Source organism: Seriola aureovittata, chromosome 13 (genome assembly GCF_021018895.1).
Source record: "Seriola aureovittata isolate HTS-2021-v1 ecotype China chromosome 13, ASM2101889v1, whole genome shotgun sequence".
Taxonomy (NCBI): domain Eukaryota; kingdom Metazoa; phylum Chordata; class Actinopteri; order Carangiformes; family Carangidae; genus Seriola; species Seriola aureovittata.
Window position 1 is genome coordinate 6,748,526 of NC_079376.1, and position 14,377 is coordinate 6,762,902.

General features: G+C 41.5%; 1 protein-coding gene across 1 annotated transcript in view; it reads right to left on the minus strand.

Moving 5' to 3' along the window:
- Positions 1 to 68: 68 nt before the first annotated feature.
- Positions 69 to 14,377, minus strand: part of syne1b (spectrin repeat containing, nuclear envelope 1b) — a 70,541-nt gene continuing 56,232 nt past the window's right edge. Inside the window, 24 exon segments of the mRNA XM_056393714.1 lie at positions 69 to 1,169; positions 3,021 to 3,079; positions 4,017 to 4,109; positions 4,362 to 4,574; positions 4,766 to 4,894; positions 5,039 to 5,239; positions 5,448 to 5,659; positions 5,818 to 5,944; positions 6,330 to 6,457; positions 7,232 to 7,300; positions 7,858 to 8,185; positions 8,312 to 8,503; positions 9,086 to 9,223; positions 9,470 to 9,652; positions 9,832 to 9,982; positions 10,100 to 10,287; positions 10,664 to 10,826; positions 10,951 to 11,117; positions 11,444 to 11,602; positions 12,398 to 12,553; positions 12,776 to 12,901; positions 13,217 to 13,411; positions 13,816 to 14,050; positions 14,238 to 14,332. Of these exon segments, the coding sequence (XP_056249689.1) occupies positions 926 to 1,169; positions 3,021 to 3,079; positions 4,017 to 4,109; positions 4,362 to 4,574; positions 4,766 to 4,894; positions 5,039 to 5,239; positions 5,448 to 5,659; positions 5,818 to 5,944; positions 6,330 to 6,457; positions 7,232 to 7,300; positions 7,858 to 8,185; positions 8,312 to 8,503; positions 9,086 to 9,223; positions 9,470 to 9,652; positions 9,832 to 9,982; positions 10,100 to 10,287; positions 10,664 to 10,826; positions 10,951 to 11,117; positions 11,444 to 11,602; positions 12,398 to 12,553; positions 12,776 to 12,901; positions 13,217 to 13,411; positions 13,816 to 14,050; positions 14,238 to 14,332 (3,951 nt within the window). The 3' untranslated portion in view covers positions 69 to 925.

A 14,377-nucleotide genomic window follows, 5' to 3' on the forward strand; every position in this document is an offset into this window, starting at 1 on the left:
TTCAATGAACAAATATTAGAAATGTAAAAATCAAATAAAAGAATCAAATAAAAAGACAAATATCAAAATGAGGATTTGGCATTCATTGTTTTTGATGGTCGCATATACATACATTTCTCATATTAATGTTTTACCATTATATACATGTTAAATAATCCTGGACTGTTATACATTTGATACTGAACTGACAGTCATACAAAATATACAATAGTTTCTATATGTCATAATTCTAAATCTTAAAGTCTTATTTCAGATTTTTAAAAAATAAAATTGTAAAATGTATAAAGACCATGGATGACTGATGTTGAATTGTGTCTGACTTTGATATGAAAACACGTCTTGGCTTAACTGAATTTTACATGAATCAGTGTAATTCAAGTTAAAAATGGACTGTCTAACCACAGATACAATGAGGGATGTAGGTAAATAAAAGCAAAAAATTAGAACTGCATGCCAAAATACAAGTAAAAAAATAATTGCAATGTAAGATATATTAAATGTTTTTTTTTTCTTTTTTCTTTACAAACTTTCGAGTTGCAAGCAAATTCACATGGTTATACTTCAGCATTTAACTTTGGTGCTATCCACTGACGGTTTCCTTCAGAGAAATACATCTTGTACACGCCACTGGCTGAACAGTTCACTCATACGGCAATGTCCACTGTGCAAAAAACTGTTTCTTCACCAAAGCTGCTCCTTAATCGACACAGCATTACACAGAGTATCATAGTGAGATGCTTGATCCTATGCGCTACACACAAAGATATTAACTGTAGATGACAACTGTTTTTCTGCAATACAAATGGATGACCAAGATTAGTTTTTTGCTCCCAACGTGATCGACCGTTTAGAGGATATCCCTGTGAGTCCTGTTCAGGTCATACTGATGCAAGAACACTGAGATGAAAACGCCCTGACAGCCAGCCTACACTGGAGGTGGTCCGTTCGTGTAGCTGAGCATCGGGTAGAAGGAATGGGCAAAGTTGTTGGACTGAGCGCAGTAGTCCTCCTCGGACAATGGCAGCAGGAAGGCAAGGACCACTAACAGGAGCAGGAAGAGCTGGAAAGGCAACGCGACCCAGAGGATGCGCCGCAGAAATGACGACCTACGAACCGCTGATGTCTCCCGGTCAGAAGGGAAGGAAGCGGATCCAGCGTCGCTGCGTGGCCTGCTCACACACACGCATCCACAATGCAGCACAGACTCAGGTTTAGTTACTCACATGGATTGCATATAAAATCCTGCTATCTGCTTTCTCATCTGAATCCCTACTTTAAGAACTGTCTAATTACATTACAATAGCAACCTTAAATGTGCCAGCGTGTTCACAAAAATACACTCAGGAAAGATAACTAACATATCAAATTAGTCTGATTCAATAAACGTCACTTGAACTACATCATAATCTAATCTCCCTCTCTCCATGCACTTTATTGTTCGGCTTTTTTCTACCAATTTTCAATCCAAATAAGATCTCAGTTCAGCAACAGAGGAACTGCATGGCAGTGCTTTAATGTAAGCACCGCATTGAAAGACGCTGCCAACATGGTTCAAAGCTATGTTGGAACAATGTTTGACATTGTGATCTACATGCTGACTGAGACTGGGTGAATAAGCACATTTACAAAGACAGTCACAAAACAGTTGTCAAGGCATACACACAATTCTGCACTCAACAAATACATTTATCACGTGAGCTTGCATTCTTTTGCAAAGGGTGTTAGGATTAAAGACAAAGGGCATGCTGCAAGTATCAGCTGATATTTAGATTTATTTTAAAAAGGACTCTTTGAAAGTGTGTGTCCTGTTGAAAAATGCAAAGCATGCCGAGGCGAGAAGAGCACAGCCATTAGAAACAGCTTCTTTGATAAGGTAGTTTAGCTAAGCTGTTTCAAAAGGAATACTTTGGGAAATATGTTGATTAGCTTTCTTGCTGAGAGTTAGATGAGAAGATCGACACCACTCTGATCATCTGTGCATTAAATATGAAGTCAGAGACAGGAGATGGCTAGCCTAGCTTAGCATAAAGTCTAAGCTAGCCGTTTCCCCCTGCTTCCAGCTCTAAACTCTCAGCAAGAAAACAAATACGTTTCATTCTAGTTATTTAATTGTATCATCATTTATTGTCACCATCACCCTCAGATAGCCTCAAAGATTAGAAGACACGATCAGTTAAAGGGAATTATTGAAGAGAATTTTACTTACTGTCAAAAACAATCATTTATTTCTTTTAACTAGGAGAAAAAAAGGCCTGCAGTACTCTAAAAACATGTTTAATTATGATGATCTGTGACTCCAGGAATGAATGGACATTAGTGATGGACACTTTACACTCAGGTTGTCTTATGTGGTGACTAAAAGTGCCCCTGTACCACTTCACAAAATGGAGACCTGAGAGGCAAGACTCACAGATGACAGACTGAGGGGTGGGGGGAGATGGTGGATAGTCAGTGAGATAGCAGCAGCAGCAGCAGAAGAAGAAGAAGAAGAAATGTCACACACGAGAGATAGTGAGCGAGAGAGTGAGAGAGAGAGAGAAACTTTCAGCCTTTGCATTGTTCATTGCAGACATTTACTGGCTCGGCAATTTGAGAGAAAAAGGAGTGTGTGTGCTCAGTAATAGCAGGGGAGAGTTAGACGTAGAAAAATATTTGTGTTATACGTAAGAAATGCCCTCTGGTTAGCGACATTAAGCAGCCGAGGACATCGGCGGAGAAGAGGCCTTGCACCATTCCTTGTCAAACTCGTATCAAGGATGTGTGGGCTGCCACTCACCTCATCACCTAGCCTACACAGAGTGTCTAGACTTACAGAAGATGATGGAATTCACTATCATGAGCTGCTAATCTGGCATGTACATTAAAAACTGAAATTTAATAAAAATTTTTTTAGCTCTTCAAAACTCAGCTGTTGTTAAAGACTTGGGGAGGATTAGAAATCATGAATCAGCCTCCAAATGCATCATGGGCTGATGAGTTCCATTATCTTCTGGGTGTGCTAGAAACCAACAGAAAGGTACCTGTGGTGTGGACTGCTCACAGAGGGTCCAGGCTGTGACAGACTACATTTGCCCCGTTGCTGTTTGCAATGAACAGGGGGAGGGGGGGTAAAAGAAAGAAAGTATGTTTCAGTCCAGGCAAATCAAGACAAAGCTACCGATGAAAAGAAATCCCAAAATGAAAGAAGGGCAGCAACAAAATCATATGTGAAGGTGATAGATTTTGTAACCCGTGATAATAAGGAATCTGGCTTTTCAAAGTGCACAACTACTTTGAAGTGCTTTGGCTTGTGAGTGCAACAAAGTGACTGCAAATAGGAAGCTACAAATTATGCAATGTGATGCATGATTCTCTTTGGTAACAGTGATATTTAGTAACATACACATAGTATAAGCAGCGACATGCTTATTTGGACTGATCTTTAGATAAATAATAACTGTAAAACTAGTGCTGTCTCATTCTTGTAGCTTACAATATAAAACAAGTAAGATATCATGCTTACTACATCATAAAATCACACTTTCTATACTTCTTTTGTAATTTTAGCAGTTTCCTTCCAGCCAGTATTCCTAAGAATAACACTATAAGGATAAAAACTAGAGTGAGAGGAAATTAGAGGAAAGTGTATTGGAAGGAGAGATTTGTAGGATAGAATATTTCAGTAAGGAAATACTGGAGGTGAAAAGTAAGAACTGAAAAAGTCTACCAAGAAGAGGAAGGAAGAAATAAAAAAAGTTAGAAAAAAGGATTCCCCACTTTTCTAGCAGGATTTGCTCTGGGAATAGAAAACATGCAAAAGTGAGTAATAGGCTGGGAGAAGTTCAGAATTCAGAGGGGGTGAGTGTTAAGGTTGTGGAGGTGTAGAAAAGTGTGAGGAGAGATCTTGGGATGACGGGGGTGAATCTGGACTTCGATGGGGCATTCGGGGCACAAGTTACTATATGCACTGTCTCAAAGGGGTTACCAAACACCTGGCTTCTCATAGAGCAGCATGTACAGGTAGGTGTGAACGTTACCGATCGTCGGCGACTTGGCGTGCTCCGTCCTGACACAGGACTGAGGGATCCGGATGTGTCCAGATCATCAGCAGAAGACCAAGAAGACAGATCCTGTCAAAGGAAACGTTTACAGAGAGAGATAGAGAAAGCGAGACAGTGAGAGATACCTTAGATTTCAGGAAGTGGTGGGCAAATAAAAGCCCATTGAGTGTCGATTTAAACCCTGTAAAATCTCACTTGGTCATTTTTAATCAACGCAAGTATTTAGTTTTCATGTACACTACTTTATTGCTCAACTAAAACTACACAAGTCTTACATTCATACAGGTAACATGGGCATTTATATAATAAGTGAAGATCTACCTGTTGGCTGCTTGTGATGTCCAGAATCTTGGCTAACTCTCTGAGGTCTCTGGTTACTTCTTTTAGCAGCAGTTTAAGGCGGTTCCCAATAACATGAACCTTCTCCTTAGCCTCCAGGCAGTCGCTGCCCTGAGAGTTGACCAGCAACTGGAGGGACATGTCTTGTAGTGAGGCGACTTTAAGCTGGGAGTCCAGCAGCTCCTGGCGGATTTGCTGAACAATGGGAATTATAAATTTAAAATGTAGATTCAATAACAATAGAAGCAATACAAATATAGCTTGCATTTAAAATAAGTGTCAGTGTATTTTGATCCATATTGTTTAATCAGGATGTAAATTTTTTGCCTTATATTTATAGTGTTTAACTTATTTAACTTATAAATGATAACGTAATAGTTTTGTACCGTAAGTGTTTTATGATGCTCATGGAGAGTGTCACTGTCCTGGATGGGGTCGATGGGAACCACCTCATTCCTCCTGCGGTCGATGTTTTCCAACCAGAGCAGCAAACCGTGGCTCATCTCATGGAAGTCCTATTGATCAGATGTACATGAGGAATGTAGAGATTCCAACTATTGTATATGTATATGGAATTTTATAATTACAGATTTGTCCAAACAAGACATCTGAACTTGCCCATCATGGTTCCCGTTTTAAGACAACGACGGGCTACTTACTTGACATTGCATGAGGGCTTCCTGTAATGAAGACCTCCACTCCTCCAGTGAGCTGCCCAGTTTGTCCCAGTGGTTGTTCATGTCTTTCAGTTTGGCCTGTAGCTCTCGGGACTCCTCTGTGTCTGTCTGCACAAACTCAGTACTGCACAGGTTGATGGAAAGCACAATAGCCTTGCGCTTCTCGTACGCCTTCTGCAGCTCCTGGAGACAAACATTTACATTTTACAATTAATGAACGCAGTCTGATATATGTGCTTGGTTTGTGTAAGCAAGTGAAGATGAGTGAAAGGATCATGTATGTTGAATCCTTATTCATTTGCAGACTGTGAGGTAGTCAGTTGAGAAGCAGATAGAAAATGATAAACATAGAAAAGAAATTGTATTAGTAGTAAGAGAAAAACAGCAATACCTTGAGCTTTTTGATGCGCAGCTCAATCGTCTGGATGTCTGTGCTGAGGTCCAGCCTCCGCTGCTGCTCCAGCTCATCCTCCGTCTCTCCCAGCCAAGTCCAAACTTTGTTCAGGTCAGAGTTCAGCTGCTGCCACTGCTGTTGGCTCTGCTTTGTGCGCATCTCTTTGCTGAGGTCCTGAGCCTGCAGGAGCTCCCAGCGTTCAATCACTCCTGGGGTGCAGAGTGCAAGTGAGTTGGTGTAAAAGAAAAGTAGGTCATGATACAAATTCTTTCATCCCACTGGATATAACATTTACCTTTCAACCTTTTCTTTTCATATACATTAATCTAAATGTATGGATGTAGGATCGGGTGTGGTGTAGTGTTACCTGATGTCTGGGATTCTGAGCTACTGGGATCTGCCAGTCCAGACACTGTGTCTTCTTCCTCCTTGAGCTCAAAGCCCATCCTCTTCACTGTGTCAATGCTGCCACGGCACTCACCCAGCAGCCGCATCTACAGAATGCATGTGTTAGGTTACAGGTTTTATTTTACATAGTAAAAGCAGTGTAAGCTGATTTTATTTAATATTTCTAAGTACAAAAAGTAAGAACAGTACTGAAGGTGAAAGTAATAATGGTGGCTGGTGGTAAGCTAACAAAATATGGCTGGACATTATTTAAAAACATAAAGTAAACACTTTTTTAACACTGTTTTAAGGTCTTATACCAATGTGTTGGTTGTTAAACTGCATAAATTGAATCTAATCAAATCTAATCTAATCTAATATAAATACACAAAGCAGAATTAATTATGATTTTATTTACAGTTCAGTGCAAAACAAATGATGCCGTGGTAATTGTGCCTGTACATCCCATCTAACTGTAAAAGTGACACATACGTATCCCATGTATGAAGCATCCAGCTCTGTGCTTGTGGGAGTGCGGCTGCGGCTGCTATCTGTCTGCTGCAGGTGGAAACGGCTGACGTCCAGAGGGTGAACATGTGAGTCTGTAGAGGGAACCTCCCCTGTTGACACAACATCAACTGGTCATCTTTGCAGCACATGATTAAATATTCAATAATAATGGTAATGTGAAATATGCTTAACAACCCCAGAAGAGGTAAAGACCCCGTTCAGACAGAGAAAGCAAAGAAAAATGATTTGAAGGTAGTAAGCAGGAATGCAGATTGGTTATCCCAACCACTTGTCACTCATCGCAGTTTACAAGTGATTGATGCTGCATTTCCTAAAAAAGTTGAACTTTTCTTCTCCTGTTCTGTGGCAAAAAAAAAAGTGCCTCATCGCATTGGTGCCGTGTCCTGCTTGTATCAGGCGTACAGCATTCAAAGCAATGTGCCTCTGTGTGAACGGAGCCTATCAAAATTTTACTTTAAACAAATCTGCAATCGCTTTAGCGAGAAGTTCAGACTTGATCACCGTGACAATAAAACAACATGCACATCAAAAAAATCCAAAGAGGTTAGCTACACAGCACACTGCAAGTCAAACAAAAGTAAGAAAGCCAGTTAGAAAGAAGGGTTAGGCTGAATTCCATTTCAGTTCTGCTCAATTGGAGACGAAAGCAGAACCACTAAATTGGAGAGATGAAAATGGAATTGACCCTATCCCCCAGGGTTAGAAAGTGCTGCCATTGGTTACAGTGTGTGCCCAACATGTAGATAAGAGAGGAAATAAACACAAATCAAAGACCAAGCCTAGTCTATAAGTGTGGTATAAGTGAGCATCTGTTATTTCTGGCCCCAAACACTTGTGGCATGCTGGGGTCTGCTGTTGCCTACCAGTGGAGGACCTCAGTGTTTGTTCTGTTAGTTTAACATAGGCCTCAGGGCTCTCTGGGATCACTACATCTGGAAGAAACATTATACAGTACACACATTCAGCAGTGGGCATTACACTGTTTGACTCCATGAACTGATTAGTGTTGGCATTCACCTGCTGTTCTTAACTTTAGTTCGATCCACCACCAAATGGATGGAGTTTGTCACAAAGATAAGTCAATCATAGAAAAAAACACTGCGCTGACATTCTTGTGTCTAAATCTTTTAGTCCCTAACGACTCACTCTGTATAGTTCTCCATTAAAGCAGCTGTAAATGCTTTTCTTTAATTAAGTCCAAGTAGAACTTTTCCTTTCATTTCTGGCTTCTAGAAAGGTCAAGAGTTAAGACTCTGTCAACATCATTTCGCAAGTTCCAGTGTCATGCTCATGTACACACAGATGGACTGACTCATGATGACACAGGAGTTTGAACTTTGGTTCAAAATATCTCTTTTTCCTAACTTTAATATTTCCTTTTATTTCTCAAAAACAACTTTTGCAAGTATGTATTGACAGATTTACCATTCATACAAACAACAAGTTTTAATTTTAATTTTATCAGAACATTGTGTGTGTGGAATCTAACCTGACAAGGTGGAAGCAGGCCGCTGGATGAAGTCTCCCTCCTCACTCTGCTGCTCTCTCAGGGCCCTGCTGGCGCTCTCCAGGCCTCGGCTGAGGTCATAGTCGTGGTCCCACTCCAGGGGGATGGAGTCCACACTGGCAGGGGTGTCCCTGCCCGAGCGCTCCGTCCGGAGCTGGGCCGCCAGGGAGGCAGAGCGGCCGGAGGAGGGCAGAGGTGACAGGAAGCCATCCCCCAAACGTTCACTCCATGGCAGGCTGGACAAATCACAAGGCTCGTCCAGCTCCAGCTCACGGTCCGAGAATGACACTTCAGTATCATCATCTGCAAGCTGAAAAAAAAGAGTGCGTACTGAGAATTTGAGTGCTAGACTCTTTTGAGGCCTGGAATCAAGCCACAATAGATACTGAACAGATTAATAAAACACATTAAATCTGTTTTTATTCTCAGATCTTACAGGAAGACGAATGAGTTTCTTGTAGTACCGCTCCACTCGACCAAACACTTCCTGACAGTAGCGTTGTAGCTCTTCCAGCTCCTCCTCGATGACGGCAGCATCCAGAGGCTCGCTCTTCTCTATCAGTGCCTCTCCCTTGTGGAAGATGTGTTCGATCTTGGCTGTTGTCAGGGAAATCTCCTGCTGGAAGGACTGTGGGACCCGAGGGAGAAGAGCACAGATAAACAAGTCCTCATTAATTTTGTTTTTCAAGCCAAACAATGATTTCTTTCACAGTCTTATTTTCAAAATGCACAGTCTTCTCCAGATGTTAATTTCCTGATTTCATTTACCAATTTTAATTTTCAGTATGACTTGGGCAATATTAGCTTTGCAATGTCAGTCTAGCTGATTTTATATATATATATGATGATGATGGTGTAAAGGTAGTTCAAAAGTACAGAAGTCCTTCCATAGTTTTCTATACATATTAAGAGCAAATTTTCAATTCTCTCAGTGCATATTGAGGCCTTTCACTCTGTAGTATGACCTTTGACCGTTCACCACCAAACTCTAATCAGTTCATCTTTAAGTCCATGTGATAGATTTGTAGAAATTTCCTCAATGTGTTACTGAGATGTTGCGTTCGTGAGAATGGGATGTACATATGTACGTATGGACGGACAACATGAAAACATAATGCCTCCAGCCATGGCTGTTGCCGGTATGACATAGGAAAGTATGCTGCACAAATACTTCTCAGACCATCGGTCGGAAATATGGTGACAAACTTACCCTGAGTTGTTTGATCTTGGCCTGAATGTCACACTCAGAGAAGTGTTCGATGTTTGTCAGCTGCAGGTCCATCTCTGTCAGCCACACCAAGATGCCATCTCTGGCTGTCTCAAACTCCTCCCTCTGACTAATAAAGTGCTACACATTTAAAATAGAGATGCTGCTGTTAGAATAATCTACATAGTACAGGATGTTAAGATATAAATTATGTGTGAAGACTTCTCTGTGGCTTCATTAGTCTGATTTAACATGCAGACAAACAAGCAAAATACACAGATGCTACCATGTAAACTAAAGGTGAGACAGAAGTTTAGAAATGCATGTGAAAGAATAAATTTTACATTAAAAAAAATCAAGAAAATGTAATAATACATATGATTGTACCTTAAGCCTACGAAGGATGGATGCCACCCTCTTCTGCAGGTTGTCCCATCGCTGATTGGCATCATGGGCCATCTCCCTCAGACGACAGGATGAGTCAGTGCGGTTTTCTCTGGCCAGGCGGCGATATTGCTTGTTGATTAACTCCAGCTGGGTCAGGCTTTCATGGACTTGCCTCTGGAAGGCCTACGGAAGCACAGGATTTTATTAATGTGGTAATAACCAACAGCACCATCCTGTTTCCTGTTTCAGTGTTTTTTTTTTTTTTAAGTTATATTTTTGGGCAATGTTGCCTTCAGACTCAATCCCACGCTCGCTGTGGTTAGGACTAAAATTTCCATGGTTTATTTTCTAAGTATCTGTACCTCAAATTTCTTTAGTTCCTCTTTGGCTACAGTGTACAGCACACCAGAAGAGTTGGGCAGAGCAGCAGTCTTTTCTGAAGTGGCCAGCCACTCCTCGAATCGTGCAAAGTCATCTAGGAATTTCTGCCATAAACGCCACGTCTCCTCAATCCTAACAAAGGGAAACATTTGGGAAAAGTTAATTCAGTGAGGTAAGTGTAATATTTACACAGAATAATGAGACTTGTTCTGCATCCACACATATCTTACATCAACCTCATCTACTCACTTGAGTCTCCTCTCCATAGACAAGGCACAGATGCTCCTCCAGCGGCGATCAAGGCTACGAGTTGCCTGCTGGATGGAGTCGCACTCTGCATCCGTGGCGCAGGCGTCACAGTCGTGCAGAAGCACCTCGCACAGATTCAGCACAGACGCCACTCCCGTGCTGTGTTTCTCTATGTCACGCTGAAGCTCCTGAGAGGCAGGAAACAGAGACAGAGATTATGAATGTGTGTGTGTGTGTGTGTGTGTGTGTGTGTGTGTGTGTGTAAACAATAAGAGAGTGAAACAAAGGGAGGGGGAGATGGAAATAATAACATAGTATAAAATAAAAACGATGACTTTGGATTGGTTGAGTCAATCCAATAAACCCTCCATAAATCAATCGATCAAAAGGTAATTTTTCCAGCACTGAATAAATAGCTAACTTGCCATTAAAAGGACAACAAAAACATAATTAACAAGCACTTGCTTGTGGTTTCAGGTGGACAGTGGATTGCGACAATAATATAATAAAATCTTTAATGTAGTATTGTACATATTTTAAGCACAGTACAGTGTATTAGGTTACCTGCTGCAGATCGAGCTTCCTCTGAATCTCCTGGAAGTCACAGGCGTCATAGGCGATGGGCTTAGACAGCTCAGTCTCGATGTGGGCAAGCCAGGAGCGCAGGCTGCTCATATTCTTATCCAGCTGCTGCACGGCCACCAGAGTTTCTCTCAGCTTCTTCACTCTATTAACAACATTTATGAAATTCTGTCAGTGCAAACTAATGCCAGATACTCAAGCAAGAAATGAAAACAGTAAAGTAACGTTACAGGACTGTTGAAGCTACTCAGGTGCGTCCGTCTCTTTACCTGGCTCCAATGAGATCCAGGAGGTGCTGCCAGCGGTCGCTGACTTTGCCGAGTTTTTGTTCAATCTCAGTAGCTTTGTTCTGGTGACTGGCTCTGGCCAGACGCTCTCCCAGCTGGTTCAGCTGTAACTTGTTCTCCTCAGCCACAGTGATCTCTTCCTGGTAGTCCTGGTTGGCCAATGTGATACAACCAGCGCGTAAAGCAAGAGATTCAAAATGACAATTGGTCAGTGTCAAAGGTTTTTCCATTTGTCGCTGTATATTACATAAATAAAACTAAGGAGGCATTAATGTGTCTGTTTGCTGTGTGTTTATGAACAATGAATATGTAAGATTCAAGATACAGAAAAGTAAAGCTATTATGGCTGAAAAATCAAACTGCATTTTTAAAAACAACTAACAGTGAGACAGTGGATTTCCCGAGTACAATTATTTATTACAATATTTTCTGTTAAAGTTATTATATACAAATATTCAGGCAAGTTTCTATTTACCTTGCGAAGCTTCTCGATCATCTCCTCAATACTGATGTCACCATTTTGGGAGACCTTGCTCTCCATGTTGGTGAGCCACTCGCAGAGCTCCTTGTACTTCTCATTGAATACAGTCCACTCATTCAGCTTCTCACTCACCTGCTGCCTGCGCAGGGACAGCTGCACAACAACGTATAAACAGTTAAGTGCATCGTTGTTAAAAGTGCATATAATCAATCAATGCATGGTAAATTGCAAAGAAAAGTAAGTTAATGTCAGATAGTCTACAAAGGAAGCACTGTGGCAGAGATGACTGCACTCTAACTGATTCATTTGCAAAAAGCAGCGAGTGTGTGTTTCTGTGTGTTTCCTGTGCGTGTATTTTATCTGCTCCACACAGGATGCAACTCTGAAAAAAACTGGCCTTGAAGTTTCTGAAACCAAGTTAACTTTGCATGATAAAGCGACTGATGCAGACAGAACAGTTCCTTTGTAAAACTTATGGGGAAATGCATGTTAAGTTTCTATTCATCTGCATCTACAACTGTGCAAGTCAATATGAGTAAAACTGAAGATGAAATCCCTTTGTTTTATAAGTGCAAATCTATGTGTGAATGTTGTCTTTTTCATAAAATTCAGTTGCATTTTTGACATTCATCAGTCTCGGATTTGGTCTTGTATCTATATGGTAATCAGCTGTATTTGATGGAAGCTCACTGACACCATTCAGAAGTCTAACAGTCAGGATTATAATTTAGTTTGACACTAGCACCATCATCTGGTATCTCAGGGGACTGCAACGGCAAGAGTGTAAAATAGTGACACAACTTACAGTCATTTATAATGACTACACCCTGACTGAAAATCTAATCTAAAGAAGTAGCAGTAAACTGTAATTTAAAGAAATCCATCAGTAGCTGTACACAGCACACAGTATAGTTCAGAAATCCTCCATGTGGATGTAGAGCACGGTACCTGGTGGCAGATTTCATCCCACTGTCGGTGCAGAAGCTCAATTCGCTCCTGCAGCACAGAAAGGTCCTCAGCGCTGATGTAACAAGACAGCGACTCTCTCAGTACAGTCAGGTGAGCCAGATCCCCTGTCCAGCCATCAAATGTATTCTCCAGGTCCTGTTGTTGAGAAAAGAGTAATATTATTTAAAAAAAGTAGTTGTAAATCTTGCAGAGAGAACTTTCACCAACATGTCGTGACCTGAGAAACAATGTCAAGCTCAACAAATGATTCTACACTTGATAGGTCAAGATCCCCAAAGCAACGTTTATTTTCAGTCTTATGCTTCTGGTAGTTTCAGTTTCCCCTTGTTCTCCACTTTCCACTTCCATTTCCGTTACCTTGCAGCGCATCTGCTCAGCTTGCAGATCCTCATGGTGATCAGGGAGAGGCTGGGACAGCTGCCGTTTGAAGGCTCGAAGCTTTTCCAGTGATCCACCAATACCTCTTTCACACCTCTCCCAGTCCTGTACATGACATGATATATCCACACACATGACACAAACAGTGGTTGCAACTGAATCAAAACTATTTGCATACAACTAAAAAAACTGCAAACAGCAAATAAGTTGTTTTTTTCATAAACTATTCTACAAGGGTTTCATTTTTTTAGCTTTTTAGTAGCTGGTTTTGCCTCTTTGTGAGAAATTAGAAAAAAGAAAAATATACAATCTTCTACCGACAATGCAAAATGTTTCTAAAGTAAAACATTTACAGTATCCCTTCAACGTCTCCGGAAGTTTCCTGTGCTCTACAAGCTGCTGGCAATTTGTCTGGTGTACCTTTAACAGGGTGGCAAGCTCCTTCTTCTGTTCGTCCAGGCAGATGCTGGCATGTTTCCATCGCTCCTGGATATCAGTAAGCTCTGTCTGCAGGGCCATCTCTGCCCGGCTATCAGCCGACAGGAGCAGTTGTCTGCCAGCCTCCACTGTCAGGATGTAGCTGCCCTGTTGACGCTGCAGCACTTTTTCCTTCAGCTGTACCAGAAAGCACAGTCACTCAGATAAAGTCATATCAGATGGGCATGGTCTATCACACCAAGAACAATGACACTGTTTCAATATCTTAAGCCCCTTTTACACCAAATCTGCATCAGTCCCTGGTGTAGTGTCACTATTGTACTTCAGTGCTTTCCAAGAAAGTTCATCCTCTCCTCCTCACTCAAGATTTTGATCTAAGAGGATCTCTGCCAGGATTCACTGCATAGTACGTCTTCCTGACAAAGATCCACTGGGATTAAAACATTAATCAATACTACAATAATAATCAATAAATGCCAGTTCTGCGGAGATTAGAGGGTGGAGTCATCACAAAATGGTTCTGTCCTGCGCTAGCCAGATATATCTAAGATTTGTACTCTGTAAGCTTTTACATTATGTACCTGGACAGCGTCCAGCATGGAGCGGGCTTGTTGCAGAGGCACTGTAGTCCCCGCCTGAAGGGCCTCTGCAGGGTGGGACACCTCCACCAGCCATTTGCGTAGCTTCTCCACCATTTCTCTGTAGCGCTGCCACTGACGGATCAGACCATCAATTATGCCGCGCCTCTGTTGAGCACGGCGGACAACGCCCTGCCACTGGTTACTCAGCAGAGTCAACTTCAGGTTGAACTCATCTCTGCGAGAGAGAGAGAGAGAGAGAGAGAGAGAGAGAGAGAGAGAGAGAGAGAGAGAGAGAGAGGAATGATAATAAGTAAAATTTGTAATGCATTTTTGTGGTACACAAAGAGCAATGGATTTATCAGGTCTAACAATCTTCCACTTATTGATAAATAGACTAAACACAGCATGGATTTGGGCTTTACCTGTCATCTACCTGACCCTGCTCTAACATCCGCTGTCCATCACTGATGATAGAGTGGAGGATCTGTTGGCGACTGAACATCTCAGCTTGGAACAACTGGAAGACAATAAATCAATGATTAATAAATGGGAACTTGTAATT